This window comes from Podarcis erhardii (assembly GCF_964252035.2).
Source record: "Podarcis erhardii genome assembly, chromosome: 6".
In the NCBI taxonomy this organism is placed as follows: domain Eukaryota; kingdom Metazoa; phylum Chordata; class Lepidosauria; order Squamata; family Lacertidae; genus Podarcis; species Podarcis erhardii.
In genome coordinates, this window is record NC_138510.1 from 86612386 (window position 1) to 86640031 (window position 27646).

A 27646-nucleotide genomic window follows, 5' to 3' on the forward strand; every position below is an offset into this window, starting at 1 on the left:
TTGTTTTTTTCCCCCTCTTCAGAGGGAGGGGTTGCTGTCTTGGTTGCTCAGCACAGTACGTTTTGTGACTGTTCTGACTAGAACAGACCAGTGCCTCAATCAGGAGCGGCGTCTCATTCATATGCAAAGCAACCTTCACTCCTAGTCTTAATTGAAAGGCTCTTTGTGGAGTGGAGGGGGGGGAGAGACTAGAAAAGAAGATTCACTGGCAGCTCTAGGTACTTTTTAATCATTGAGACAAAATATATTAATCAATACAGTCCACTCCATTGGCCCCCAGAGCTAGACAGAGATGGCCTGCCCCCCCCCTCTCTCTCCCTGGGTTTCGAGCACAGCAAAAATAAAGAAATAAACCCTCAGAGCTCATAACTTCATTATTGTTTTCTCTATTATCTTACAGGGGTGTTAATTTGCCTTTGAGTAATTAACTCCCCCGTGTGATTGTCAAGAAATTTAATCAATAACAGGGCAGGTGGGGGTGTCAAATCTACCAAGCTGTCACTGCTTCAATTATGATAGTCCCCCCCCCACCCCAAGCATCTCCCCCCCCCATGGAGGTATCTCTGTTTTACTGACGTGAACAGGTGCACCATACATAATTTCTTTGTGGAGCCAATATTTAAATTCCTCCCTTCCCATAACCAAATAGGAAGGCACAACCAATCCATGATCTGTAATCTAATCACCTCATTTTCAGCTCTAAAAGCATTAGCGGCCACCTGCGAGCGCTGCACCTGGCAATCCTGCTTATTAAAAGTCACACAGGTTGTTGCATGCTTAAGATACATGGCACTGTTTTGATGACACTTTAATAAAGCAGAAAGATGAGAAGGTCGGACCTGAGAGACTCCTGCTTGTGTCCACCAGGTACTTCACAGCATATAATTTCTTGCAAACGTGGTAAAAATAAAAAAGGAAGGATTGTTCTTGAGGGGATTACAATCTGCTTTTGCCTGCTATTTTTTTAAAAAAGAGAAAAAAATGCATCAAGACGAGAATCTAGGCTGTTGCATCTCTCTTCCTAGTTGGCTATTACACTTATGAATTAAAATCTGCTGAGCTGTCGTCCCCGGCAACCAGTGATGAGAGATGGGGGGTCATGCAGCAGCAATGACCCCCCCCCCCGGCTACAGCTGCATCAAAAGAGGCTGTGAATGAGGTAGGGCTCATTAGTCACATATAAGGAGGTTGGTTATAGAATCATAGAATCATAGAGTTGGAAGAGACCACAAGGGCCATCGAGTCCAACCCCCTGCCAAGCAGGAAACACCATCAGAGCACTCCTGACATATGGTTGTCAAGCCTCTGCTTAAAGACCTCCAAAGAAGGAGACTCCACCACACTCCTTGGCAGCAAATGCCACTGTCGAACAGCTCTTACTGTCAGGAAGTTCTTCCTAATGTTTAGGTGGAATCTTTTTTCTTGTAGTTTGGAACCATTGCTCCGTGTCTGCTTCTCTGGAGCAGCAGAAAACAACCTTTCTCCCTCCTCTATGTGACATCCTTTTATATATTTGAACATGGCTATCATATCACCCCTTAACCTCCTCTTCTCCAGGCTAAACATGCCCAGCTCCCTTAGCCGTTCCTCATAAGGCATCGTTTCCAGGCCTTTGACCATTTTGGTTGCCCTCCTCTGGACACGTTTCAGTTTGTCCGTGTCCTTCTTGAACTGTGGTGCCCAGAACTGGACACAGTACTCCAGGTGAGGTCTGACCAGAGCAGAATACAGTGGCACTATTACTTCCCTTGATCTAGATGCTATACTCCTATTGATGCAGCCCAGAATTGCATTGGCTTTTTTAGCTGCCGTGTCACACTGTTCGCTCATGTCAACATGTTTAAACATATTTAAACCTTCTCCTTTCCGGGGGAGATGTGTTATAAGTGAAACTGCATGGTATATTAACTGCAAGAACATAATCAATGTGCTTATTTTTACACCTAAATAGCTGCTGCAGGGACTCCCAAAGGCGTGCGATTGTAGCGTGTGTGAAGGTTTGTTGGTGGGGTGCCATTAACCAATCGTAATCCTGATGGAAATGCAAGCACCCGAAGCTATTTTAGTAGAAAACCTTGTTTCCACCCCAAAGCTAATAGCATCTATAGCAGGCTTCCTCAACCTTGGCCCTTTTGGCCTACAACTCCCATGATCCCTAGCTAACAGGACCAGTAGTCAGGGATGATGGGAATTGTAGTCTCAAAACATCTGGAGGACCGAGCTTGAGGAAGCCTGACCTATAGGGTAATTTTGTAGGGAGTATTCTAATGGTGGGGGGGGGAACTACCACCTTCCCTCCCCATTTGCAACTGTCTTCCCTCCCCATTTGCAACTGTCTTCTTCCCACACACCTGAGATGGCTATTTGAACTATTGTACAACACATGAATTGATCTGACACCATTATTCTAATATTTGGGATGGATGGATGATTAGATTCCAGACTGTTTCAGTTTCAAATGTGTTCAGCTATGAGAATATTGCTTTATCAAAGTGCCACACTTTTTTTAAAAAAAACTTATTAAAAATCAGATTTTAAAATGCATTATCTCCACCTTTTTCCTAATTTGTGTATTTTGTATGCATATTGACCTATAATATCCATTTTCCATTTGGCTATGTTTTTTGATCCGAAAACTGTATCACAAAATTCAGAGGAGTGGAATAACTGAAAGATAAATGTGTAGGAAACCACTTATCTATCTGGGAAGTGTGAATCAGGTTGGTTTACTGAAAATTGTAATTTGGGCAAAATCCTGTGTAACACCTCCATCTATCTTCTCAGAACAGAACAAAGTTTAAAAGTGAGCTGAAATGAATTTAGACCACTGTAGCATTATATCTTTATATTATATACAGAACAACTATGTCGGATCCAAATGTAATATAATTCCCCCAACACAACCAAATCTCAGAACAAATCTGTGACTTCATTTTCTATACACAGATAGCAAAGGGTTTCAGTGAAAGGATTACATGATTTATAGAAAGAATTTTAAAGTTCAGCTTCACTGCATTTTTCCACGAAAAGAATAAGCCCATTTCAAGCTGACAGATTTTTGTTGTTTTCAGTATATGTATATTTCTCATAGGAAGTCCTTTTGTCTTCAGAGGAATTAAATAATGCATCACGAACAACTGAAATTCACTGGAATGTAGCAATAAATATATGGCCTTTTATAGCATTGCTTTTCTAGCTGTTTGGAAATGTGAGGTCCTACGTTTTTTAAAGTCATACATCTCTCCTAAATTTCTACTATGACACTCAAAAAATATTAAGGCAGAACCTTATTGAACACATGTTGTCTGGGATCATTGGAGAAACTGCTACCATTGCAGATAAAATTTCAGCAAATTTGTGTTTGAGTATTTCAGCTTGTTGCTGCTACTGATATTTGACCCTCCTGTTATTTGCACTGATCACAGTTAAAGGGAGATGGGAGGCATAAGGCTTGCTTTATTCAGAGTATAGAACAAATCAGAAGGCAGAATACAGAATAAATCAGAATGCAGCCTAACAAGCATGTATTTATTATAGCAGATAAGTGACAATTTCCCCTGCTTTTGCCATCCATGTCATGCCCCCCAAAAACACAAATTTACTAGATAGCTAGTTAGCATCTCTGGTTGGTGGGATACATTGAATTTGGTGGATCACTTTTACAGGCCAGGAATGTTGCAAATTTGGGGAGGGTGTACAATTCGATCTTTCCTGAAGAAAGAGATTCCTTGGGATACTAAATGGGTGCTTTGTATCTCACGGCTCTTTCTCTTCCCCTGTGCTCCAATAAGATTTCTGCTGAGAAATGGAGCTTTGTAGATCATTCTATTCTTCTGTACATTCATTCATGCTGTCCAATAGCAACAGTTCTCTGGACAGTTCACCCTTGAAGTGTCCTCGTTTTCCAGGGACAGTCCCAGAATTACAAAAGGCATCCTGGTTTCTGATTTGATCCCTGAATGCCTCCGTTTGCCCTGCCAGAACTGTTGCAGCTGAACTCAAGGAGGAGGATGAGCTTTCGTTTATCCACCGTGGCAGCAGCTGCAGTGTTGGCTGCAAGGCAGCATCATGTTGTCTCTCCATAGCCGCTGCTACCTGCGTCCTCCCTTGGGCGGCTCGTAGCAACTGCTCAAGAGCAGGGATGGAGGAGCAGAGGCTGTGGCATGTGATACACTGGCTCTGAGGGGCAGGCAGAGGGCTGTGCCACCCTGGGTGGGAAGAAAGGCGGAGCAAAGCACAAGGAGTCTTGACTTTTTTTAATTAAAAAAATGCTTTGTGCATTCACATCTAATCTTGCCCCTTTCTAAAATTTATTTACTAGTGTGTGGTTTGCTTTTTGTAAATTGACCAAAGAATGAAATAGAATAAAACCAGGATTAACAGGTTTTCAGAGGACGGTGGAGGGTGTGTGTGTGCTGTGTTCCATTAGTTTCCCAGTAGTGGCACTCACCCTTCTTCTGATAGGAAAGGCTCTGCGGTGAGGGGGAACACAACCAAAAAATGGGATTGAGGAGGGTCAACTTGTGGGAAAGTGAGAAATGTCCCTATTTTCATCTGAGGTGTGTTGGAGGGTATGGCACTGAACATGGAAAACCGTAATAGAAATCAAAATGCAAACATAAAGTCTGAATCAGAAGAAAATCAGCAACAGCATAAAGTAAAACTAAAATCACTGGCAGCAGTTAATATTAACTCCAACTAATCCAGAAAGCGGCAGCTAGACAGGGAGTGGCCGCCGAGCCCACATAAGACCGGTCATGAAAGAACCACATTGGCTCCTAGTACATTACCGAGCACAATTCAAAGTGTTGGTGCTGACCTTTAAAGCCCTCAATGGCCTCAGCCCAGTATGCCTGAAGGAGCATCTCCACCCCCATCATTCTGCCCGGACACTGAGGTCCAGCTCCAAGGGCCTTCTGGCAGTTCCCTCACTGTGAGACACAAAGCTACAGGGAACCAGGCAGAGGGCCTTCTCGGTAGTGGCGCCCGCCCTGTGGAATGCCTTCCCAACAGATGTCAAGAAAATAAACAACTACCTGACTTTTAGAAGACATATGAAGGCAGCCCTGTTTAGGGAAGTTTTTAATGTCTGATGTTTTATTGTATGTTTAATATTTTGTTGGAAGCCAACCATAGTGGCTAGGGAAATCCAGCCAGATGGGTGGGGTATAAATAATATGACGGTGATGATGTTGTTGTTAATAATATAAAGGATCTAAAAATATCTAAGATTTTAAGATGGAAGCACCTGGGAAATAAAAACGTCTTCAAATGGCACCTAAAAAGACTGCAATGTACGTAGCAGGCAAATCTCTTTGGGAAGGGCTTTCGATAAGCCACCACTGAGAAACTTCTTCCCCCATCTTATTCTCCTGCTTCTCAGATCCATGACAAGGCCTACAGCAGATGATCTTGAGGTGTGGACAAAGATATACAGGAAGAGTTTATCCTTCAGATGACTTGGACCTGAGCCATTTAGAGTCTTAAAGAATAATACTAGCACTTTAAATTGGACAGGAAGTCGGTGTAGATGTCAGAGCAGGTATAGAACATTTTGACGAGAGTTCTTAGTTGTGGTTTCCTGGAGCTTTGCCACAACCTGAGTCTGCATGTCTTCCAGAAATGGTTCCATCCCTCAATGGGAATTTAATGGAAGACATTGAGTCACAACCCTCTTAGGTTCGAGTATGCCCCATTAAATTTGGCAGCACTTACTTCCTATTTGAGTAAACATGCCTAGGACTTGACTGTGCATGTTGAGCTTGTGCTCCTGATTTTTTATTCGCTTGCTCCCTATTATTACTTAACTGATATTGATTGCTGGTGGGAAGGTTATTTAATTTCATATGTTTTATTAATTAACTGTTTTCTTTGGTGGTTGTATTGGCTATTTAGAGGAGCTCCCCGTGTGCCTAACAACAGCAATAACAATAATAATGGATTAAAACCTATTGAGAAAGAGAGGGAGAAATGTTTACATGCTGTACCCAGCATATAAATTGCAATCTGAGCCTACAGTGAATTGAAATTACAAGTAATTAATTGTTATTTTGTTTTTAAGTAATTGGGAATTTATTATTTCTGTTCCATGCAATCATATGGAATATTAAACCTTTTTTACAAGGGTGGTGCTGTGGTCTAAACCACAGAGCTTTTTGGGCTTGCCGATCAGAAGGCTGGCAGTTCAAATCCCCGCAATGGGGTGAGCTACCATTGCTGTGTCCCAGCTCCTGCCAACCTAGCAGTTTAAAAGCACACCAGTGCAAGTAGATAAATAGGTACCACTGCGGCAGAAAGGTAAATGGCGTTTCTGTGCGCTCTGGCTTCCGTCACGGTGTTCTGTCGCGCCAGAAGCAGTTTAGTCATGTTGGCCATAGCACGTTGTCTTGAGTCGTTATTCAACATGACGGGGGGGACCGCGCGGGATCTGGGGACTCCGCCTGTCCACGCAAAGACCATACCATGACAATAAAGCCTTGCTCAGCACAGGGGTCCTGTGTCCCAGCTGATTAATACTTTATCTTCATGCACTGCTCAGAGAACGAAAGAGGAGCATGTAGCATGAAGCCTTTGGCTTGGTGAGTCTTGGAAAGTGCCTGAACTTCTGGTCTTGCCTGGTCAAGAGGTCAGTACCCTGTGCCTGCTGTACATAATGCTCTCTTGCTCCCAGCAATTAATCTCATGAATCCTAGAATGGAGAGCACATGCTCCAAGTTTAATGTACAACTTGCTTGTGGCTTCGGCCATTGCCATTCATCATCAGGATTTGCTCTTGTAGGAATAGTGGCTAATATCCAAAGATTAGCAACGCCACTCTCTGTGCTGCAAAGGCAACTTTGCATCGACGTGACTGTCTGCCATGCTCTGTGGCACAGCCCACTTGACATTAAAAGGTGTTTCAAATGCAGTTTATAATATTGATGATGATGATATGTATGTTTGTGTCAATCCAACTTAATGGGAGGAGAGCTAACCACCCCCCTCCAAAAAAAAATACTCCAATTGGACACACTCAAAGCATATCTCTGGATCCTAGCCAATGTCTGTTTCTGGGAGATCTTGAAAAATGCTGAATTTGTGCAAATCTTTATGGCAGAATTAACCTTTGTTCTAGTTCTGCCTGTACAAATTTCGCTAGCCCGTAGAATATGCTATTTCTCTATATATCACTCCCTTTTAATAGCAAACTGAACTAGCGAGTGGTGACAGAAATGGAGTTGGAACAGGACTGCTGAGAAAGAAGGGAGGTGTATCAGGAAAATTTCAAAGCTTGTAGAAGTAAAAGAAACAAACAAAACCCTAACCCAACAAATTTTTTAAAGGCTGAATAATATTTATTTATTTATTTATTTATTTATTTATTTATTTATTTATACCCTGCCCATCTGGCTGGGCTTCCCCAGCCACTCTGGGAGGCTTCCAAAAAATATTAAAATACTGTAATGCATCAAACATTAAAAACTTCCCTGTTTAGGGAAGTAGTCTGGTAGTTGTTGTTCTCTTTGACATCTGGTGGGAGGGTGTTCCACAGGGAGAGCACCACTACCGAGAAGGCTCTCTGCCTGGTTCCCTGTAGCTTGGCTTCTCGCAGTGAGAGAACCGCCAGAAGGCCCTCGGTGCTGGACCTCAGTGTCCGGGTAGAACGATGAGGGTGGAGGTGCTCCTTCAGATATACTGGACCAAGACCATTTAGGGCTTTAAAGGTCAGCACCAACACTTTGAATTGTGCTCGGAAACGTACTGGGAGCCAATGTAGGTCTTTCAAGAGCGGTGTTATATGGTCTCGGCGGCCGCTCCCAGTCACCAGTCTAGCTGCCGTGTTCTGGATTAGTTGTAGTTTCCAGGTCACCTTCAAAGGTAGCCCCACGTAGAGTGCATTGCAGTAGTCCAAGCGGGAGATAACCAGAGCATGCACCACTCTGGCGAGGCAGTCCGCAGGCAGATAGGGTCTCAGCCTACTTACCAGATGGAGCTGGTAAACAGCTGCCCTGGACACAGATTTGACCTGTGCCTCCATGGACAGCTGTGAGTCCAAAATGACTCCCAGGCTGCGCACCTGGTCCTTCAGGGGCACAGTTACCCCATTCAGGACCAGGGCGTCCTGCACACCCACCCGCCTCCTGTCCCCCCAAAACAGTACTTCAACCTCCTCCAGAAACTCACACAGGACCGCCTTCACTGGTGACTCCCCCCCCCCCAACAGCCCAATGTGGACAGGACATACTTGGCCAAACAAATGTAAAATGTCATTTGGAAAAGGAAAATGGAACCAGGGAGGAAGAAATAGTTTCCTGGGGTAGGGCATTGCTGGCTGGAACCTTGAACGAGCCACAGTGGGGGTGTACTGCTGCATTCTTTTGGAGGCCCCACACGCTACAGAGCATTTATGATGTTTTTACATCCAGGGAAGCATATGATATCTTGACTGACAGCACTGAAAGAAATTGAAATTCATAATGGAATATTTTATCCTTTTGCACACTTCTCTGTCCGTGTTTATTCATCTGTTATTCAAACAGAGTTTGGGTAAGCAGCCTTTGGCTACATCCTTTGGCTACAGTAATAAGGCAGGGAAATATCGCTGGAGTTTTCTGAGCATTGTGCAAAGTGACAGACAAGGCCATTTAGGATTGCTGCCTAGGCAGCCACTTTAAAATGCTGATTTTGACAGGGCTAATGCAAAGTACATTTTACACAGAGCTATATTTACCACCAATTGTTAAATCCAAGAACAGCCATCTTCCACTTTGTCTTCACAAGATGAATCAGTAAAACACAGACACTCCCAAGCGTTCCTAGCTGAAATGTTATTCAATGTAGGACTGGAGTTCAAGTCAATTATCAAATGTTAATTCTTTGTAGCAATAAGCTTTGTAGCAATAAGCTTCCCTATCCACTGGGGGGGGGGGGGAAATCCAGAGTAAACAGATGAATTGTCCAGATGAATTGTCCAGACACCTGGTAGAAGTTCACAAATTAATCCATGCTATGGATTGAGTCTGGTGCAAAGAAAATTCTTAAATGCTTTTTCAGTGTGTGCTGGAGTCCTCTCAGGCTTACTGGGGCAAAGGGATGGTTGGTGGCTGAGAAAGCCTCCAGGACATTCTGCAATAGGGATTGATACCCTAGATGCATGGGTCAAATTGTTAGCATATTAGCAGTGCATCATGGAGTCAGTTGCAAACTGTTGACTCCACTCACATAATTATGGGTACTGTAGTTTATATTTCCCAGCAACCCTTAACAAACTGCAGTGCCCAGAACACATTGAGGAGGATAGTGTGTTTTAAAGGTGTTTTAAAGGTATAGCCCATTCACTTTCCCTCTCCACTGAACATAGGGGGAGGAAAATTTGGAGTTTCCATTTATGTTGTGTAGCAAACTGCACTTTCCCATTCCATCCAAATATTTGGAAAGTGTAGTGTCAAGAAAATCAGATTTTTCTGTTCTGGCCTTCTTCCAAAGCATTTTCTGGGTGGAGAAGTGACCTCATGAGAAAGCGGTTTCTTTCTCACTAATTGTACAGGATCTCATGGCTTGCATGAGTGACGCGGGGTATCCAAGGTCAAGATGGAGCTTCACTGATAGGGTCTGGAGGCCACTGTGGTGAAGTAGCACGTGGACTCAGTTCTGTAGAGTTACATCTTGGGAGATGTCTGATGGCCAAGGTCATTGCCAGCTGCTATGAACTATGTAAGCTACCCACATTTCTTTTGTGTGTTGCCTCACATCCTAGAATCTGGGGTCTGTGCCTGAAATTTTGCCTTGCTTTTCATTTACAATTTTCTTCCTGGCATCCATGCTGCTTGCTGTGTTTCTGCTGTATTTTTGCCTGTTGGTGATATATAGAGCTATTTCTTGTTGGAATTGCCTGCATTTGTGCCTTCAATATTTCACCGTTAAGAAACTCCCATCCACGTTGGACTCCCTTCCCTTCAAGTATTTTTTATCATGGGATCTCACCCATTAGTTCCTTAGATTTTTGAAATCAGCTTTCTTAAAGCCCAGATTTTGTGTCTGACTACACTCAGCTTTTCCTTGCCTCTGTGTCATGAAGCCCAAGAGGACACGATCACTTCCTCCCAAGGTTCCTAGTACTTCCACTTTGTCAATCAGTTCTTCCCTGTTGGTGATAGGTCCAAGATAAATGATCCTCTTCTTGCTTCTTCTACCTACTGTGGAATGAAATTGTCCATGAGGCAATTGAGGAATTTGTTGGACCTTGCATTCTTGGCAGAGTTTGAGTTCCAACAGATATCAGGGTAGTTCTAGTTAACTTCCTCTCTTGCCCTCATTCCTGCCCAGGCCCTTAATCACATTCCAAAGGATACCTGTGCATTTTGCTGATTAGAGTACAATAAATTTAATAATCCTTGAACAGTAAGAACTCGTGTTGCAGTTTCACAGCTCATGAAATGTGTCAGTTTAAGATATGAGACAAATACCGCTCCCCCCCCACCGCCACCACCGCCTTTTCTCTCTGTCTCTCTCTCTCTCTTGCAAAGCACTGTGACTTCACAGTAGCCTTATCTCTCATTACTCTGGATACAATGTGATATTCATTAGGAAAGAATACAGGACATGATTTCATTAAGAGTTAGCAAGTTCTCTTCTTAGCAACCTTCCCTCCTGCTCCCACCCCCTCGGTTTTGTACTGCAAGAGAATATAATGCAAACCTTTCTTATCACATATAAACAGCACGTCAACTTTGTACATTGCATGTTGTTCTTGAACAAGTAAGTGGAGATAGTGAAGGTTCCTTTGGTGCGTCACTGCAAGATTATGGAATTATGGGATGGCTGAAAGTAGGACACGAGCACAGCAGCGCTTGGAACTTGTACATCATGGCTAGGCTTAGCCTCCATGAATTTGTCTAACTCCCTTTCCAAGTCATCCAAATTGGTGGCTGTTACTAGACTTTGTGGTAGTTAATTCCATAGCTGAGCTTCCTTGCATTTTTTTCTAAACTCAAAAACTACATTACAGTGGTGCCTCGCAAGACGAAATTAATCCGTTCCGCGAGTCTCTTCGTCTAGCGGTTTTTTCATCTTGCGAAGCAAGCCCATTGACGGCTTAGCAGATTAGCGCTATTAGCGGCTTTTAGCGGCTTTTAGCGGCTTTTAGCGGCTTTTAGCGGCTTTTAGCGGCTTTTAGCGGCTTATTGGCTTAGCGGATCAGCTGATAAGCGGCTTAGCGGCTTAGAAAAAGGGGGGGAAGGGAAAAAACCCGCAGGAACTCGCAAGACATTTTCATCTTGCGAAGCAAGCCCATAGGGAAATTCGTTTTGCGAAGCGCCTCCAAAACGGAAAACCCTTTCGTCTAGCGGGTTTTCCGTCTTGCGAGGCGTTCGTCTTGCGGGGCACCACTATATTATTATTATTATTAGGTTGTGACCAATATTTGCCCTACACAGAGAAGACTCATTAAAAAGAATGACCAACTTAGGCCCATTAATCCCAATAGTGTCTACTAGATACAACTCTTCATATATATAAATAGTCCACTCAGATATTCAATTTGTTTCACATACACTTCTTGGTAATCTGGGCCAGCACCAGGATTTGGCATCATCAGGCATGCTCCAGAAGGGGACCCACAATGAATCCTTGGAGCCTCCTGGTTGTTGCTGTTGCTGTTGCTGTTGCTGTTGCTGTTGCTGTTGCTGTTGCTGTTGCTGTTGCCAAGCAAGCAAGCAAGCAGTAAGAGGAATTGGGAAAAGGAGAATTAATTCCCATGAGCCTGTTCCTCTCCCAGAAGGAGAGGAGAGCAAAAGTGACAGGAGGCAGAGGTGGGTGGACTCCCTGTGAATCCTCAGACAGGCTCCTTGCAACAGCCTTGTGAAGGAAGCGAGTCTAATTACCTCTACGTCGCTGAGCTTTTTAACTGCTAAAACACTGATAAATCAGGGGGAAACTGTCAGGGTGTCTAGCAATTATAAAAATGAAATAAAATTGACAGCAGTTAAGAGGTTGTGGGTGGAGTGAATAAGGTTTTCTCGAGACAGTGGTGAACGGCACCACATACAGGAAAGAGTGGTAGAAAGAGAGAGAGAAAAGGGGTGGCCCCCACCCACTGTTGGTTCAGACCCTACTCATTTTTTTGTTCTGTTCCTGCCCACTTTTGGCTCTAGCTACATCCTCCATTTGTTTGAAGCCCCCACCCCCAATTACACCCAAGGTAATGCAGCCCCTGACAGAGAAATATTTGGATATTCAAGCCAGTAGCACATTCAGGGCCAAATTTGGGGAATTATTATTATTATTATTATTTATTTATTTATTTATTTATTTATTTATTTATACCTCACACATTTGGCTGGGTTTCCCCAGCCACTCTGGGTAGCTCCCAACAGAATATTAACAACACAATAAAACATCAAACGTTAAAAACTTCCTTAAACAGAGCTGCCTTCAGATGTCTTCTAAAAGTCAGATAGTTGTTTATTTCCTTGACATCGGATGGGAGGGTGTTCTGCAGGGCGGGTGCCACAACCGAGAAGGCCCTCCGCCTGGTTCCCTGTAACCTCACTTCTCGCAGTGAGCGAACCACCGGAAGGCCCTCAGAACTGGACCTCAGTGTCCAGGCTGAACGATGGGAGTGGAGACGGTCCTTCAGGTATACTGGGCTGAGGCCATTGAGGGCTTTAAAGGTCAGCACCAACCCTCTGAATTGTGCTCAGAAACGTACTGGGAGCCAATGTAGGTCTTTCAAGACCGGTGTTATGTGGTCTTGGCAACCACTCCAAGTCACCAATCTAGCTGCCGCATTCTGGATTAGTTGGAGTTACTATTAACCTCTGCACCAACACTTTGAATTGTGCTCGGAAATGTACTGGGAGGTGACCAAGGCCCCCAAATTCAGTAGGGTTACTCTACCACATTATGAAGTAGAATCATAGAATTGTAGAGTTGGAAATGTCATCTAGTCCAAACCCCTGCAATGCAGGAATTTTTTTGCCCAGCGTGGAGTTCAAACCCATAACCCTGAGATGAAGAGTGTCATGCTCTACCAATTGATCTACAAAGTAATACTCATTACAACCTGGGAGACATAAGATCTTTAGAAGTGAAGGAAGTAATACTTATGACCATCTCAAGAGGCATTTGTTTTCAAAATGCCCAAGTGTATCTCTTTCCCCAGTACACAGTTATCGCCACTGAATTGCATCAGCAATTATATTTGAAGGAGGGAGTTATACAACACGTAACAGGCTGTACGTTTGAAAAAATAATATATACTATTCATTGGATACCCAGTGGATCAGTTCATTCTCTAATCAGTTTATGCATAATGTCCATACTGGGTCTTCTACTTTTTTTGTTGAACTTTATGAGCTACTTCTGTTGAAATCTACATTTCAGTACAATGAATAGTATGTATTATTTTTTCAAACGTACAGCCGGTTACGTCTTGTGTGTTTACTGAATATGTTTCACGTAACCAGAGATTTGTTGTTGTTTTGTGGAGGGAGTCATACAGCACAATCCCAGGTATATTTACTCTGACGTAAGCCTGACTGATTATCCTGGGTACTTCCTCCCAAGAAAGTGCGGGGAGGGTTGCAAGCCTAATGAAGCCATGCTCAAATCGTCAAATGTGAAGCAACGGAAAGCAGGCCTTTGCACTTCTGAAAAGCTCATGTTACATTAATATTTATGCTGTGTACAACATTTAAGAATATTGCATTTGCCTGCTGCACTACTGTCCATTAAGGGTGACAAATTAAAGTGATAAAAATGGACACAAGCTAGAGGTAACTGTTGTTTTGCTGCACAAAGGCTCACAGAAGCGTATCTTAAAAGAGTGTTGAATTTTGCCATTTTGCAGATGAATTCAAGTTCTTTATGAAAAGGCTGCCCATGAACTATTTCCTCAACACGTCAGCCATTATGCACTTGTGGACAATGGACTCAAATTTCCAGCATCGCTATGAGCTACTGGAAACCAGCACGAAACAGCTGTTCCTCAAGGCGCAGAAAATTGTCCACAAGCTCTTTAGCCTTAGTAAGAGGTGCCATAAACAGCCACTCATCAGCTTGCCGAGGCAAAGGTAAGAGAAACAAAAGAAAAAATGCAACCAACCTAGGACAGTGTTTCCCAAATGGGGCTAGCTTGTAGAGATGGCAGAAAGTGATAGCAATGTAGTACTAAAAACTCGCAAAGAGTGTTTAGGAATCACTGACCTAGCACTCTGTTTTGGCATTGAAGGGTTATTCACATAGACATGGCAACAGTTTCCAGTATTAACCCTCCATCTTGATGGCATATTGAGGGAATGGCTGATACCTTACCTGGTCATGTGATGCATGGAAGGGAGCATTCATTGTGGGGACGCCATTTTTAGTGACATATCCATGACCGGCATAAAATGCATAACATGTTCCCCAGCTCTCTCACAGATATCAAGGGAGAGAGCTGGAAGAGAAGCCATCCCACTCTTCCAATCTCACCAATTCACCATTTGGGGGCTCTCTAGATTTTATAGCTGTGCATCCTCACTTTTAGGCTGCTTTCCCAATCATCCATTTGGGAGACGGTAAGGTGATGAGACTTGGGGTGATGAGACTCTCCTGTTTCTTTGGTGAATTTGAACAGCTAGGAGCTGCCCAGTGGTTTCCAACCAGCTTCTGAAAAGCTGGGGTTGTGTAAATCATCCATCTGAAGTGTAATATGAATGACTGGGACAAATCTTCCTAATGCTTTTACTTGTGTATATTCCTCAAGTCAACAGGCACTATGGGTGCATAACATGGCCATGCAGGAAAATGTCAGAGTCTCTTTGATAGTGATTTTACACCATTCTTGAACAAAGGGATTGCCAATATCATGATATTTCTATCAGAGTATAGCCAGAGGGTGTGACTCTATTCTACTGCTAAACTGTGTAAATTGTCAAGATCAGAGATTACAATTTGCCTACCATCCTAAAGCCGCAATCCTAAACAAATCCTAAGCAAGCAGTGGGGGAAGGGAGAGATCTTATGTCAGAGCTGTGCTTAAAGTCTGGCCCTAATCTCCTCCCTACACAGCTATGCCCTATGCAAGAGTAATGTGTGGGTGGCACTATTGCTGAAAGCTTTCTGTCTCAGGATGATAATCTGCACACCATGGGCGCTGACTGGGGGTGCCCAGTGTGCTCTGCCCAGCACTGCAACATCATGACATCACATTGCAATGTCATGATGGTGTAGTGTGGGGCAGGTCACGGCAGGTCATGCGCTCCGGCGCCATGGCAGCAACTGGACCGGGGCCTGTGCCTCCACCGTGGGGCCTCACTGGCAGTGGCTGTGAACCCCACTCTCCCAATCCTCCCTCCTTGATCTCCTTTCTGGCACAGCTATTCTCCAACTTCTCCAACTCTGCCACAGCGATCTGCCTCTGCCATGACAGTGATACCCTCTCCCAATCCTCCCTCCTTTCCCTCCCTTTCTCCCCCTTTTCTTCCTTCCTTCCTTCCTTCCTCCCTCCCTCCCCTCCCCTCCCCTCCCCTTCCCTTCCAACCCAAGTGATGTTAACACAAAAACCTCATACATACACTAAGTAAAAGAATCTAGGTTTACCATCCTCTCTCTCCCACCCCCAATCTTATACACCAGTGTCTCACAATGAACATAACCAATTTGCAGAAAAAGACTCTGAGACCCAAAAACAGAGGCAATGCGCGTATTTTTGTAACCCAATAAAATATTTAATATAGATTATATAAAAGCACAGACACTTCAAAGGGCTCTTTTCACACATTCAGTTTATCCCAATGGCTTTTCCCAGCCAAAGAAGGCTAAAATGAGGAAAGCTAACAAGTGTATGTCTGAATGGACAGTGATGAATCAAGGGATACTGAAGCATTCGGTACACCTGTCAGCTGGAAAAAGACACTGGTTGTCTCTGTCCCTCTTCTCTCTCTCCCTAACGTCTGCATCCCAGCCACCTGCCAAAAGGTAGGGCCAGAGAAAAATGCTTAAACTTTTCTAATTGACTTTGTGGGGCCTTAACGCCCATAAATATATTGTCAGGGTTTCTGGGAGAAGTGAGGAGATGGCAGAGGAGACGGAAAGCGAGTGGGAGGAGGGAGAGAGAGACGAGGAAGAAGATGACGGAATTCGAAGGGAATCTATGAGCCTAAGCAGTGAGTCAGAGGATTCCCAAAAGGGAGCTAGCATGATCAGGCGAAAAGCAGGAGAAGAGAGAAGCTGTGAAAAGTCAGGGAAGGAGGGGAGAAAGCCCAGTGAAGCACAGACGCTGTCAGAGGGGTCTCAGCCGGAACGGAGTAAAGGGGGTGGAGTTGTCAGCCTCTCGGAGGGAGGAGGAACAGGAGAAAACAGAGAGAGGGGGTTGGAGCAAGGTGTTCAGCCGGAAAGGGTAGAGAGTGGAACAGGGGGCAGTATAGAGGACGAAGGAAAGGTCAAAAGCAACGTACGCGCGCCAAGTTCAAACATAGAGGCGCGCGGAAGTGGGGAAAGCTCAGAGGAGGAGCCCGGCCCCAAAGCCAGAAGGAGGGGGCAGGAGGCGGCAGAGGATTCAGCCTCAGGCGAATCCCGGAAAGAGAGAACCCAGGGGGGCAGAAAGACCCTGCGGAAAAGAAAGGAGAGGAAGAGGTGGTCTAGAACCAGGCTATTAAGTTGGTGTGGAGGAGGGGAGGAGTCAGAGGGGGACTTCGGCGGTCTAACGTGACAGACGTACAGCCACAATGCTGAACTGTGAAAGAAGCAATTATCTTCAATAAACTTTTCCTGTAAGTAAACTACAACGGAGTAAGGTCTCTCGTGAGCTGGGACCCACCTGGGTGGCTGTGACATATATTATTGTGTAGCCTTAACCCCTCAAAAAAACGAAGATCGTGGCCACTGGGCCCATCACCTCCTGGCAAATAGAAGGGGAAGAAATGGAGGCAGTGAGAGATTTTACTTTCTTGGGCTCCATGATCACTGCAGATGCTGACAGCAGTCACAAAATTAAAAGATGCCTGCTTCTTGGGAGAAAAGCAATGACAAACCTAGACAGCATCTTAAAAAGCAGAGACATCACCTTGCCAACAAATGTCCGTATAGTTAAAACTATGGTTTTCCCAGTAGTGATGTATGGAAGTGAAAGCTGGACCATAAAGAAGGCTGATTGCCTAAGATTTGATGCTTTTGAATTATGGTGCTGGAGGAGATTCTTGAGAGTCCCATGGACTGCAAGAAGATCAAACATATCCATTCTTAAGGAAATCAGCCCTGAGTGCTCACTGGAAGGACAGATCCTGAAGCTGAGGCTCCAATACTTTGGCCATCTCGTGAGAAGAGAAGACTCCCTGGAAAAGACCCTGATGTTGGGAAAGATGGAGGGCACAAGGAGAAGGGGATGACAGAGGATGAGATGGTTGAACAGTGTTCTCGAAGCTACCAGCATGAGTTTGACCCAACTGCAGGAGGCAATGGAAGACAGGAGTGCCTGGTGTGCTCTGGTCCATGGGGTCACGAAGAGTCAGACATGACTAAACAACAATAACAACAAAACCCCTATAAATATATTATTGTGGGGGCTGCAGCACCCACAGCCCCCTGGAGATAGCGCCAGTGGTACACACTTCCTCAGAATCCAAATCCAGTGTCCAAGGGTGTAGCCACTGGGCCAAGGCAAGTTAAGGCTTCCTTGCTTCCTGGTAAAAACCACTCTCTCCCTCCAGTGTAGAAATTAGCATTGGGTGGGGATCTCCCTTTGTTGCCAATAGAAGTTTTTAATGCCTCCCACCCCATACTAATTGGTCTGTGGTGCAAGGGATATTTGTCAAGATCACTCTCAGGAGGAAAGGTTGAAACCTCTCCCCATGTTCTGCAGTGCTGATCATAAACACAAACACACAGCCTAGAACTGCTTTAAAACACACAACACACAAACACAAACAAGCGCCCCACATGATTGCTAAGCGCTACATTAGTGTAATTTGTACTCATGCCCCGAGTTTGATGTAAATGCAATCATAATTAGGATAAAACTCCAACCCAAACACCCCTTGAAGTCAGCCTCCTTGATTTTAGCAGAACATTCTTCCAGGTACATATCTTTCCTCCCACAACCTAAAATACTGTTTATTTTACACATAGGTGCCCTTGCTATACTGTTTTAGATGTCTGCTGATAACTTCTTTGTTTTAGCAAGCCTACCCAGACATATAATTTAGTCATGTATATTCATTTTCGATGTTTTCTGATTTTTATCCATATTTTGTTGACAACTATTTTATGTATACTTGTTTTTAAAAAAACAACAACACAAACCAGTTTTGCTGGTTTTATGGAGTGACAATTTTATTATGTACACCGCCTAAAGAGTTTTCTGATTTTAGCAGTCTATAAATGTATAAGAAATAATACGAACTTGGGAGTTACAGTGGCATGCATCATGTAGGAATTATGTTTGGAAACCTTTGATTTCTGCCTCTCAGTTGTTCCCGGATGATGTGACCCTTCCCCTTTTAACCATTTAAAGCTCCTGCACTCCGTGCAGAAAGTATGGCCAGCACATCTCAGGTTAAATCAAGTCTAACAATGAGGGATTACCACATTCAGAAAATGTTATCCCTTGGCCTTGATGAGGAGGGAATGGACCATGGCAAATCACTGGTGCGGGATGTTAGAATGCACTAAAGCCTGCCTGCAAACACAGACAAATATATTGAATATAGAACAGGCAAGTCAGACATAAGTGACTGTGATAAATTATGCCAAGGCTGGCTCACCGATGAGGCAAGGTGAGATGATTGCTTCAGGCAGCAAGATAATGATGTTGATCTGTATCTCCGCCCCTGTTCCTGATGTAGATCTACACTCAGCCCTCCTTCCCTGGCAGTGGGGGGGGGGCACCATTTGGGGGTTTACCTCAGGTGCCATAAAGTCTTGGACCAGCCCTGCATTATGCATTCATAAACTTGCAGTCACTGGCTCTTCCAGTTGTAGAATGTTAGTTTATTCAGCTCCGGCCCATCTGGAGCTGATATGGCTCGTCTTGTCCTGAGCCCAGCACAGTGTAGTCCGCAACGAAAGGATGAGGCCGGTATAGTGCTACATTGCTAAACTTTATTTCTCAGTTATACCGAGAACACACAAATGTACATCTTGCCTCTGTGAGAGCAGAGAGCAACTCCCTCAACAAAGAAACAACAGAACAAAGAAACAGGAAACCAGTGTACGTCACATCCAGTCTCCCTTTCCCGTGAAAACCCAACAGTAACTGAACAGTGGAATATAAACATTGTGAGATGCAGCTGCTGCTCAGTGAAGGAAGCAGAAACCAACATAGAACAGGCATGATGTCTTGTCCTATCGTGAGGAAAGGCTAACAAGGGCTGAGATTGTCCTTGTGTGTTAGGAGATCTGACCATGCTGCCAAATGCAATTCCTAGCTTGTAGAAGACAAATCCTGGGAATCCCAGTCCTTGTGGCAACCATAGTTTGTGGTCTATTGGCTGTGATGGTACTTTTTGGGATGTGAGTGGTGCTGTGGTCTAAACCACTGAGCCTCTTGAGCTTGCCGATCAGAAGGTCAGCGGTTCGAATCCCTGTGATGGGGTGAGCTCTTGTTGCTCTGTCCCAGCTCCTGCCAACCTAGCAGTTTGAAAGCACACCAGTGCAAGTAGATAAATAGTTACCACTGTGGCAGGAAGGTAAATGGTGTTTCTGAGCACTCTGGTTTCCGTCATGGTGTTTCTGTTGTGCCAGAAGTGGTTTAGTCATGCTGGCCACATAACCCAGAAAGCTGTCTATGGACAGACGCCAGCTCTCTTAGCCTGAAAGCGAGATGAGCGCCACAACCCCATAGTCACCTTTGACTGGACTTAACCATTTTTACTTTACTTTTTGATCCATGGCGGCTCCTTCGCACATACAGGTCACCACTTGCCATTGCCATTAGAATGAATGAATATGCATGGATAAACCAACCCTTAAAGGGAGCAAAAAGAATTCAAAGAAGAACTCACTCCTATACAAGCTTATATAAAATGGAATGGTTGGTTATCAATATTGATTTATCTATTTCCATTTATAAACAGCTTCCTATGAAACAACTTGAAGCCATTAGCAATGATAACATCAACAATAAAAAAAACCTAAAACAATTTCAAATATAAAAAACAATTAAGCAATCCCACATGTAGAACATTTCATGTAAAACAATTCAGTTCCAGTGAAGTTACAGAACAGGATAAAACTCCCAATTTAGCAAGGCTTGTTGAAGACAGAAGGTATTAAATAGGTGCTGGAAAGACAACAGAGACAGTGTCTGTCTGTTATTTAACAGGGAGATCTAAAGGTTGGGTGCTGCCACACTAGAAGTCCAACTCCTTCATCATACAGAATGGACTTCCTAATTAGATGGTATCTGCAAGGTGCCATCACCTGCAGAGTTCAAGATATATAAGGGGAAATATATTTCAGACATCCTGGTCCCAAGCTCTCTAGGGCTATGTGTTAAGTTGTGGGTGAACATATCAGACGACACAGCGATTCTTCAAACAGCTCTTGTTTATTCTCAGGCCAGGACAGAACTGAACTGAAGGGCTCAGTCAGCCTGCTTATATAGAGCTCCAGTAACATGTTACTGTAACAACTTTCTAAAACTATCCAATCACTGAACGTCACTTTCAATCCTTCAATCCTTTGCATAACTATCTACAGTATCCCCCTGCTGGCCCAGGGTGAGAACTTCAGTACATAACACTATGGACACCAGGACAGGCACCCTGAACTTAGTCTGGTATTCCCAGCCATATTTTCATCTTGCTGCTGTTCCACCCAGAAATATATAAATATGTAAATAATAAATAAATGAAGCTCTCTGCTCCATGTGCTTATCACTAAATTGCTACCTTCCAGGCCCACATTCCACGTTGCTCCAAAATCTGATTTGAATTTAACAAGTTGGGGTTGGGGCATATGCTACAATTCGTTTCGGTGTCTCGTCTGCCATCTCCCTAGATTAGCTTGTCAGCCTTTCCTTTGGTCCAAGATGTGAAAAGGAAGTCTGCTTGGGAACCAAGGCTTCCTTACTATATAATTTCAGGCTGTAATACCTTCCAGATGGATTTCTCTAATTATAGTATATCCCCGAAGAGAAGAACAATGATGGCTTTTAAGTTATGAAGGGTGACTTTAAAAAAGCATTATGATGAAGTGACAGATCCTCCGCCCTCCAGAAGCGTTTTACTCATTGATAGAAGGTCCATAAATCATTGACACGACACTTCTCCTAAATTATCTGTAGTGCAGATTTCCGAGATTCAGTTGGTCATTTTCCAAAGGTATTAAAAGAAGAAGAAGCCAACAGCCTAGACTGTTCTCTTCTTTTACAACCGTGCTGTCATTAGGATTCCATCCAGCATCCATTGAAGCTGAGAGGAGCCATAGTAAATAGAATATTTGCTGAAACTATGCCAAGGCAAAATATGATTCACTATACCAACAGTTATTCACTAGAGGGACAGATTGCTGTCTTATGGCAACCATAAATTCAAATCAAGAGCATAATTTTTCTTATAGAAAATGGAGAATGCTTGAAATGCCTTAGAATAAATCATATAGGTTTTATGAGAATCTTGCAGTATGTTATGGGTGCCTTAGCCACCTCTTCTGCCTCCCTGCAAAGTCATTATCAGGCTGATCCTATGCAGAATTACACAGCCCGAGTCTCCCGATTTCAACTGTGCCTCTGACTGCATGAGATTGGGCCATACAGGGTCAGATTACTCCAGCAGTAACAAAGAAAACCTTATGGTTAAGTCACTGGTCCTCCTGCCCTACCTCTTTCTAACCTTGTGGAATCTGTATCTCATAAAGGAGTCCTGACCAGCCCTGCTACCTGAGATCTTTCTTTTTTTTTTCAAGTAAATTTTTATTGTTTTCCTTACATATTCTTTTCCAACAAACCATATTAATGCCATACATTTCCTTTGACTCTGCCGAGTCGCGACTCCCCCCCCCTCCCTGCAATTGGTATAATTAACCCCTTTCTATCGTGCACATCATTCTCACAATAGTACTATTATACATTGGAGGTATTATGTCAATCCTGCTAGTGTCTTGACCTCTTTACAATTCTCCTTTAAATATTCAATAAATTTACTCCAGTTATTTTGGTACCTTTGGTCTTCCTGGTCCCGGATCCTTCCTGACAATTTGGCAAGTTCTGCGTATTCTGTCAACTTCACCTGCCACTCCTGGATGGTTGGTATGTCTTGTGTTTTCCATCTTTGGGCCAGGAGGGTTCTTGCTAACAGATTTTGGTCTCCCATTTTGATTTCCATTCCTATTAAAGCTAATAGAAACGCTTCCGGTCTTTTGGGGAAAGTTTACCTAAATATTTTTTTTAAAGTTCATTATAAATTGATTCCCAACATTTTTTAACCTTGTCACAGGTCCACCTGAGATCTTTTAATGTGAGACGTCATCACAGGGATTGTACCTGGGACCTTCTGCATGCAAGGCACTGTGCACATTCCAATGAGCAGTGGTCCTTTTGCAAACCCCTCTGCTGCTTTTCTCTTCCCCATCCCCTTCCCATAAATAATGTGGTCAGCTTTCGTGACTCATGTAATAATTGTAGCTTCCATGTGACTTGTACAGTCATACCTTGGTTGTTGAATGCCTTGGTACTCATATGTTTTGGCTCCCAAACGATCGAAACCCGGAAGTGAGTGTTCCAGTTTTTGAATGTTTTTTGGCTTCCGCTATTGTTTCTAGCTTGCCTGCACAATCGGAAGCCGATCAGAAGCCGTGCCTTGGTTTCCGAACATTTTGGAAGTCGAACGGACTTCCGGAACGCATTCTGTTTGAAAACCAAGGTACGACTGTGATCCCAGGAGACCTTGTTGTTGTTGCTGCTGTTGTTGTCTCCTCCTCCTCCTTCATAATATGCACTTCCATAACATATATCAAGGAGGATGTATAAGAATTAAATGAGCAGGAAGCATCCTTAAAAAGCATCATTAAAAACATCTGAAGGAAGCGAGGGGTGGTTCCATTAAAACAGGATACAGGTTTTCCCAAACTTGGGTCTCCACCTGCTTTTGGACTATGATTTCCCTCATCCCTGACCACTGGTCCTGCTAGCTGCTAGGGATTATAAGAGTTGTAGTCTAAAAATGGCTAGAGACCCAAGTTTGGGAAACCCTGTACTCAAAGAAGCGGAACGAGGAAGTGATTATCCTATTGTGTATGGCAGGCATCCCAAAACTCGGCCCTCCAGATGTTTGGGGACTACAATTCCCATCATCCCTGACCACTGGTCCTGTTAGCTAGGGATGATCGAAGTTGTAGTCCCAAAACATAGTTTGAGGATGCCTGGTGTAGGGTATTCTGGCTCCCATCTAGGCACAGTTGTGCATAATCATCTAGAAAGCCACAACAAGAGTCAGCTGTGGTACAAATGTTCCTGGATACAAATACATGTGCACCATGTGATTGTGGATTAAATGGGTCAACAGCACTAGCCCCGATCCATTTCTGCTACCATTTGTTTGAAATCCTGAAGAATGCTTAGAATCCAGCTCTTGAAAGGGCACCAAGGACTCTTTGTGTGAAGTTTCTTGTCACTTCAGAGAGCTCCAATTCCCAGGGCTCTTTGGTTTGTGGCTATTAACATTAAACAGGCTTTAAACTGCTTTAAATTTGCAATGTAAACTCGTGTAAGTCTTCTATTTGTTAAGGGATTTTCTACTCTAGGATTCATTTAGAGAATTGACCTTTTTTTGTAATGATGTAACCTTTGAGCTGAGAGAACAGGGAAAAAAGGAGACTGCTTTTTGCATACCAGAAATACAATGGAAATCATGGTGGAGTAGACTATGGCCAAGTGACCTTGTATGTCTGCTCAATCTGCTCTCCACATGCCTAACTGATGATGGGCGACTTCAAGGCCTTGTTTCTCTTTCCTTGATGTTCTTTATTTTAAAATCGGGTATAGGCCAGACAGTACTTTAAATAGAGCTCACCCCAAGAAGAGTATAGGACCAATGGCCCTCCTAATGTGGCTAGACCAGGGGTCGGCAACGTGTGGCCCATGGGCCAGATCTGGCCCACGAAGACCATTTTACCAGCCCCCAAGCCGCCCCTGAACCGAACTGCCCACTCAGCGAGTCCCCTGCGTGCTGTGCTAAACTGGCAAAGAGTTGCAAAGTTGGGAAGAACCTCTGAGGGTTATCTAGTCCAATTTCAACTAAAGCATCCATGACCTCTGCATAAAAACCTCCAAGGAAGGAGAACCCATCACTTTCCAAGGGAGTCCATCCCACTGTCAAACAGCTCTTACTAGGGCTAGTCTTCAACATCAACTTCGTTGGTCTAGTTATGTTGTGTGGATGCCTGATTATCATCTTCCAAAGCAACTACTCTATTCCCAATTTAGGAATGGGAAGCACAATGCTGGTGGACAACAAAAGAGGTTTAAAGACTGTCTCAGGGCGGGGACTCACCGAGTGGCACCAGAAATTGCGTCTGCACACGCACAGATACCAAAAATCACTTCTGCACATGCCTAGATGCCAAAAATCGCTTTTGCACAGGCACGAATTTCAGCATCTGAGCATGCGCAGAAGCGATTTTCAGCATTGCACAGCGCAGGCCCGGCCCACAGATGATCTCCGTGGGAGTGATCTGGCCCATGGCTTGTAAGCCTTGCCGACCCCTGGGCTAAACTCCAAAATCCCATCATCTTCTTGCCTGCATCATCATAAGGATCAATTTGGCACAGAGGTGATTTTTATATATGAAGGGTATATCCAGAACATCAGACATAATACCTATAGAAATAATACCATCAGTCATAAGATTTGTCTAGCCTATAAAGTGATGGTGTGTGTGTGTGTGTTTCAATTGGAAAGATATGTTTTAGGCATTTCCCAAGTTTTCACTGTAAAGGTATTTAATTATACAAATGAACTCATGAGAAGTCCCATTGAATCAAGTCAATCCTACCTGTGTCATCTGAGCAGTGTGAGAGAGCATCTCCCAGCTGATATACAAACTTGGATCCTCATAGAACTTACACCTGAAATATGTGACTGGTAAATGGAAATGCAACTATTTGTTCACTAAGCTCCTGCACTAAATTATCTCCCTTCAATAGAAATGATTTTATTTTTTTCAATTTTCAGTGGCTTAGAATTAATCCCAGTATGCAGACAGGTGCATTTTGTTCCATGTAAATAAACTTCTTAGCCTCCTTTTGTCTTTGTATCGTACATAGAATTTATATGGTCACTTTATACTTCAAAAATCAGCCTGCATTGAAAGAAATAATCATCGTCTTGAATTAACTGGAAAGTTTTGCAGTCTTTTATAGCATCTGAGCAGCACACAATTTATATTCATTCAATCATCTGGCTTTTCATTTTCATTTTACAATGTAGAAGCCAAAGTAACATTTGTGGGCTGTCAGATCTGGAGGAAGATTTGCAATCAAATGCAGTTTTCTGTATCTGACAGTGATCGTGCAAGTCTACAATTCCATATGGCGCTTTAATGGGAGGGAAGAAGAAGCAAAATAAAGTATCTTCTGTATGTACTAGTTTTGTTATTTTAATATTCATATGCAGAGGAATAAGCTCCCATTGCACCTCTATTGAGCACGCCCCATCCCTTCAATGTCCCTCTGTATTGAGTATTATAAGAATGTTGCAGTGGTAGTTCTGGTGAAATCTCAAGCAGTGATTAGTCGACCTGCTGTGATGTCACAGAGGTGCAAAGAGTGCAGAAGGGCTACTATTGAGTAAGTTGTGTTTATCCTCCCAGAGAAGTGGATGGCTGGCAAACTGGTGTGGTAGTAGAAAAAGACTCCTGAGCCAAAAGGGTGGCAAGAAAAGTGGGCATTGAGGTAGGAAAAGACAAAACTGAGAAGAGGCTATATGGCCAGGAATGTAGAAATAAGGAAGAGTGAAATTTATTTGATATATTGGTTTGAAATAACTAGACAAATCTTGACCTGTAGGTCTCCTCTGTCTTTATTAGTACACTGCAAGCTACCTGTCGGTTTGATTCTGGCTTGTTTTTGACACTATAGGTCATGGGTAGGCAAACTAAGGCCTGGGGGCCAGATCCCGCCCAATCGCCTTCTAAATCCACCCCGCGGACGGTGCGGGAATCAGCGTGTTTTTACATGAATAGAATGTGTCCTTTTATTTAAAATGCATCTCTGGGTTATTTGTGGGGCCTGCCTGGTGTTTTTACATGAGTAGAGTGTGTGCTTTTATTTAAAATGCATCTCTGGGTTATTTGTGGGGCATAGGAATTTGTTCATTATTTTTTCCAAAATATAGTCCGGCCCTCCACAAGTTCTGAGGGACAGTAGACCGGCCCCCTGCTGAAAAAGTTTGCTGACCCCTGCTATAGGTTTTATGGGAAGGAATGAGGGGGAGACGCGAGGGAGTCCAAAGAAGTGATGAAACTATGTTTGTGACAGAAGTAAGATTGTTTATTATTTGTGCATTTATATTTAAAAACTTTAATAAATATTTATTTTAAAAAAAAAAAGGAATGAGGGGGAGACTCTAGAATAGAAGTTGAAGTGCTTGCACTCTGTACACAAGTTTGGGGAAGGAAGCCAGAAAGAGCCTTCGTGAGTAGGGATGTCTTAGGGTTGGATTGGCTGGAGATGTCCCACCATGCCAGCCTCTGCCAGGCTCCTCCAGCTGCTGCCTTCTTTCTCTCCACAAGCGCGGCTCTCCCCTTCCACCATGCCAATCGTTGGGGAACATGGAAGTGCAAGCAGCGACAGTCAGCAGAAAGCCCTGAGTCAGCCCCACTACCATCAAGCAATTGCATCGGACCAAGTCCAAGCTGACTCAGCAATCTGCTTGCCAACCACCTCCCATTTCCCCAGGGCAGTAATTTCACCACTCCACTCAGTCCCATTGGGCAACAGTGGCAGGCAGGGTGCAGCCTAACCTAGGTCCATTAATTTTAATGAATCTACTCTAAGTAAAGTGTATACTGCCATGCTAGGTGCATTATTTGAAAAACGAAGGTGGTCCTCCAGAGTTGTTGCTGTGGAGAGGAGCACTGACTGCTGCTGGGAATGAGCTTTCCCCACCCCATATTTTGTCCACCCCCCTGTAAACCTCTAAAATGTCCCCTCCACTGTGAAGGAGGAAGCAAAATGGGAGAAGGATACTCACCTCAGACCTATTTGCTTGGCTAGTAACTTAGTCGTAGGGATGAAAGACTGTCAATTTCAGTTTCTAATTTTTCTAGTCTTAAGTCCAATTCTTCACATTTCTCCATTAGTTTGTAAGAATAATAATAATAATAATAATAATAATAATAATAATAATAATAATAATAATAATTTATTTGTACCCCGCTCATCTCTTTAAAAAGTCATTATGAAGATTCACCAGCACTTTAGCATGAATTTATCCTAGCATACATTACTTTGTGCAGTTTTCCTTAAGATGCACATTTCTGCAAGCAATTTTCTCCAATAAAATGTATTTCCTATGGGCAAATTACTTTCCCCCTCGGAAATGCATTTTATTATTTTCCCCATAGACCCTTATTTTAATGCATACTTAAAATATACATTGTACTGATTACCTGAAAGACCAGCATCACAAAATTCAGAGAAATGCAAATTTCAAAAGGATAGCCACATTTCAGCTGATGTATTGTTTAG

At 43.5% G+C, this 27646-nt stretch overlaps 1 protein-coding gene and 1 long non-coding RNA gene across 3 annotated transcripts in view; one reads left to right on the forward strand and one right to left on the reverse strand.

Moving 5' to 3' along the window:
* The window catches only part of LOC309344071, a 352998-nt gene extending 330462 nt beyond the window's left edge, over window positions 1-22536 (reverse strand). Inside the window, exons 1-2 of the long non-coding RNA XR_014157602.1 lie at window positions 22401-22536; window positions 21739-21838 (exon numbers count right to left, since the gene is read on the reverse strand). This is a non-coding gene — a long non-coding RNA (uncharacterized lncRNA). The remainder of the gene's footprint in view (window positions 1-21738; window positions 21839-22400) is intronic.
* BRINP3 (BMP/retinoic acid inducible neural specific 3) overlaps window positions 1-27646 on the forward strand; it is a 263578-nt gene that overhangs the window by 200974 nt on the left and 34958 nt on the right. For both annotated transcript variants that reach the window (XM_081865868.1, XM_081865869.1), the window contains exon 7: window positions 13829-14051. In XM_081865868.1, coding sequence (XP_081721994.1) covers window positions 13829-14051 — 223 coding nt within the window. The remainder of the gene's footprint in view (window positions 1-13828; window positions 14052-27646) is intronic.